Below are 4,213 nucleotides of genomic sequence, written 5' to 3' on the forward strand. Positions count from 1 at the left end.
GATAAATTAAAAAAAAAAAAAAAAAAAAAGGATCCAAACCCACCCAGGATCATACATTCCCTGAGAGCTGATACATTAAAATAACAAAAGGCCCTTGTAATGATTCTCTGAGATAAAAAGGCAAAAGGAATTCAGGAGTTAAGAATAGTATAAATAGAAGTGGCTGAAGTCCCTGCCTTTTACCCTTCTGGAGGAGGACAGCAATCTTTGGGAACTAATTCAGGAAGGTAAGGAAATATTTTTCTTCAAAATGTATGCCATTTTGTTTTCTTTCTCCTCAGCTTTAACTACTCTCAAGTCCAAAGAAGTTGTATGTGGGTGGGCTCCCTTCAACTTTAACATGGAAGCGCTTTCTGTGACTTTAAAAGAAGTAAGTGCTTCCATGTTTTAGTAGAAGTGAATCCAACTTACTTCTCCAAAACAGAACATGCTAACTTCACTCTCCTTAAGAGGTTGAAGGGATCCCCTTTGCTTTAACATGGGGGTACCTGCTGTGTGAAACAAAAGTAAGTGCTTCCATGTTTCAGTGGAGGTGTCTCCAAGCCAGCACACCTTTTGTTAATTTTTTTTGTTGCTGTGTTTCAAGGTTACTAAGCTGGTTACAGGTTAAAGGATTCTAAGTTTGTCCAAGACTGGGCTTCCCACCACTTAAACGTGGATGTACTTGCTTTGAAACTAAAGAAGTAAGTGCTTCCATGTTTTGGTGATGGTAAGTCTTCCTTTTACATTTTATAAGGTTTTAGAAAAGGATTTTATTTATTCTCGTTTATTTAAGCTTTATTTTGTATTTTAAATCTGTTAAGGTGCCCCCTCTACTTTAACATGGAGGCACTTGCTGTGGTATGACAAAAATAAGTGCTTCCATGTTTGAGTGTGGTGGTTCCTACTTAAATCAGCGATTGTGTTAACACCCACATTGTGTGCAGTTCTTTGCTACAGGCCACTACTGTTGCTAATATGCAACTCTGTTGAACATAAATTGGAATTGCACTTTAGCAATGGTGATGGATTGTTAAGCCAATGACAGGACTTAAACCACAGACTTACTTTGATAGTACTCTTAATGGTATAACTTCTTCTCCCATTTTATGTCTCTCTTTATGTTTTTTCTTATGTTTCCTTTTTGTTTTTAAGAGAGAGCTATCTTTTAGATCTCCAGTATCCTTCTCCTCTTCAGTAGAGATTTCTATATCTTGAAATAAATAAAAAAGCCAGTTAAGACTTGGGGCTGTGAAATGGGTGAAACAGAAGCTTAATTTATCTAAATAAAACCTTGCAGTTTACCTCTATTTTCCTTGGAAGCTTCTGAAGGTTCCTTAATGATGTCTTTCTGAGTAATTTTCTTTACTTTTGATCGGGGACCCAGGGACTCTGCATCTTCAGAGCTGCTTCTCTTCCTCTTGCCTGTTCTGACTTCAGGTAAGCTCGATGCTTCAACTCTGTCCCGCTTTTTCTTTTTCTTTGAGGACTGCTTTTGGGGTTCAGTGGACTCAATGTCAGAACCCTCAGACGTGGGTCTGGATCTTTTCATTTTACTGATGCTGGTGTTGCTTGTGTCCATATTTTCCTCTTTGGCTTGGACATTGTCTTCCTTTTTCATTCGGCCCTTCTTCTTCTTTTTCTTTTTCTTCTCTTCTGTAAAAGTGCCATCATTAGTTCATCTTACTTAAATTAAATCTACTTAAATATTGAAAAATACTCACCCACACCTCTTAAGGCTGGAATGGGCTTATTTTTCACTGTTTTAGGAAATATGCCAGGTTTTCTTGGTGCTTCTTCTGGTGGGTTGTTAAGAAACTGAAATGATTGCAAAAAAGTTTTACTATTTTAATACTTGTTACATATGTTTTTTTTTTTTAGGACCTGGACCTACCTCAATTGCCTTTGCTGCTTGTTCTTTTGTTTCAAATTCCACAAATGCAAATCCCTTTGGATCTCCAGTAGACTTATAATGTGGTATACTTATATAAACAACATTGCCACATTTCCCAAAGACTCTTTCAATCCAGCTGTGATTAACATTTTTGGGAAGTAACTCCTATGATAAATTAAAAGCAATATTAAATAGTTTTTCACAATCCTTATATTTTCAGAATGTCAATAAATTTTTAAGTTAATTATATTGTTTCTGTGCCAGTTTCTGACTGGGGACCCGGGCTCTTAAGCTTACCACATACACCGTGCGCTCATCCTCATCTTTCGGTCTTTCCCCCAGAGGTTTTTTCCTCCTGATTCTGGTGCCTTCCAAATCAAGCTTTAAAAGAGTATTATTACATTAATAAAACTATAATAAACTATAATAATATAATGATCATTACATTAATATTATTTATAAACTATAATTATGTAGTAACGGCAGTCATTCTTAATTCTTACCTCTACAACAGCTGAACTTCTTAGTGCTCTGGCAATTAACTTCCCATCAGTAGTCAGTTTTTTCATTTTGTTAAAAGACACAAGTAGTGATATATCAACATCTAACGAAAATGAAGAAGTTAATAATTGTGTTAGTGTACACTATCAGCAGGATTAATTCAATTTGGTACAATTTAACCTGCCCCTCAGGCGGGCTTGGTGGCTCATGCCTGTAATCCTAGTACTTTGGGAGGCCAAGGCAGGTGGATGGAGTTAAATATCAGCCTGGCAAAAAATTAGGCTGGGTGTAGTGGCGCATGCCTGTAATGCCAGCTCCTCTGGAGGCTGAGGCAGGAGAATCGCTTGAACCCAGGAGGCAGAGGTTTCAGTGAGCTGAGATCACACTGCACTCCAGCCTGGGAGACAGAGACTTTGTCCATTAACAGTATTGTTGTGTGAGGGTCTAAATGGCATTGCATATTTGGCATACCTAAAATGACACATCTTAGTGTATGTAATTGCAGATTGAGATTTTATTGCTTAGCAATATCTAGACATTCAAAGAGGATGTCTGGATCCCATCCTATTAGAAACAAGCACATGGTTGGTCATTTGAAATTTATCAACTGCGGACAGTGGCTCAATGCTTGCCTGTGTTTTCAGCTACTGGGGAGGCTGATGTTGGAGGATCGCTTGGGTGGGGCTAGGGGGTGGAGGTGGGGACAGAAGTTGGAGTGAGCAGACATGGAGCCAGTGCATTCCTGCCTAGGGAAAAAAGATAGACCCTGCCTCAAAAAATGTGAAACAAAAAATAACATTGAGCTAGGTGAAATGCCTTCTTGTATGAACTAAAGTATAGCACTCTCATCTCGAGTTACACATGATAAATGGTTATTGAAGCAATTAAATCCCAAAATACTTATAAGGTTTGATATGAAACTGCTTATTTAATATAGCCTAAACTCTTACCAACAGTCTAAATATTTAGAAGATTGTCATTCACTAAATAAAAATTAAAACAGATTATAAGGAATATACTTGCAGAAACGAATACATACATTATAGAATATACTATTTTAGGCTGGGTGCAGTGGCTTACACCTGTAATCCCAGCATTTTGGGAGGCCGAGGTGGGCAGACTACGAGGTCAGGAGTTCGAGACCAGCCTGGCCAAGATAGTAAAATCCCATCTCTACTAAAAATATAAAAATTAGCCAGGCATGGTGGTGCGTGCCTTTAGCCCCACCTACTCGGGAGGCTGAGGCAGGAGAATCACTTGAACCCAGGAGGCAGAGGTTGCAGTGAGCTGAGATCGTGCCACTGCACTTCAGCCTAGGCAACAGAGCAAGACTCCATCTCAAAAAAATATATAGATATACTATTTTATAAATAAATCTAAAGGTAACCACATCTAAAAGTTGGTTCCTTTACTGAAGCAAACTTACATCCATCTCTAGATTTTTCTATCTGTTCTCGAAGAAATCTATCCTTGTGAAGATTTGCATCCCCAAACCAGAAGTCCACTTGCTTAGCAATATCTGCAAGCACCTGTTTAACTCGTGACCGTTTCTTTTTTTCAACTTCTTTTTTCTTTTCAGTGCTTTCTTCTTCCATTACCTTTTTTTGATTTCCACTTTCAGTTTCCATTCCTGTGAATTATAAGAAAAAGAGGTAAATATTTAAATAACCACAATAGCTAATATAGTTAAATATTTAGATTAGCCTTTACTGAGAGAATAATGGACTCACATTTGGCTGTGAGAAGACAAAATTTATTTTTATATTTAATAAAGTAAATTAAAAATAATTTACCTCCTATGTTAGGGATCATGCTTTAGTTTTTTTTTTTTTTTTTTTT

General features: G+C 37.4%; 1 protein-coding gene across 4 annotated transcripts in view; it reads right to left on the reverse strand.

Annotated features, from left to right (window-relative positions):
* LARP7 (La ribonucleoprotein 7, transcriptional regulator) overlaps positions 1-4,213 on the reverse strand; it is a 16,069-nt gene that overhangs the window by 2,102 nt on the left and 9,754 nt on the right. The window contains exons 2-8 of one of the 4 annotated variants that reach the window (XM_017881371.1): positions 3,973-4,004; positions 2,377-2,477; positions 2,171-2,254; positions 1,874-2,038; positions 1,704-1,797; positions 1,285-1,635; positions 1,048-1,192 (exon numbers count right to left, since the gene is read on the reverse strand). In XM_017881371.1, the coding sequence (XP_017736860.1) occupies positions 1,048-1,192; positions 1,285-1,635; positions 1,704-1,797; positions 1,874-2,038; positions 2,171-2,254; positions 2,377-2,442 (905 nt within the window). In that variant the 5' untranslated portion in view covers positions 2,443-2,477; positions 3,973-4,004. Of the gene's footprint in view, positions 1-1,047; positions 1,193-1,284; positions 1,636-1,703; positions 1,798-1,873; positions 2,039-2,170; positions 2,255-2,376; positions 2,478-3,800; positions 4,005-4,213 lie in introns of all 4 variants that reach the window. The other 3 variants (XM_017881370.1, XM_017881369.1, XM_017881368.1) reach the window with 3 other exon arrangements.

The sequence above is a fragment of the Rhinopithecus bieti genome, unplaced genomic scaffold (genome assembly GCF_001698545.2).
Source record: "Rhinopithecus bieti isolate Rb0 unplaced genomic scaffold, ASM169854v2 scaffold_12077, whole genome shotgun sequence".
NCBI classification, from domain to species: Eukaryota; Metazoa; Chordata; class Mammalia; order Primates; family Cercopithecidae; genus Rhinopithecus; species Rhinopithecus bieti.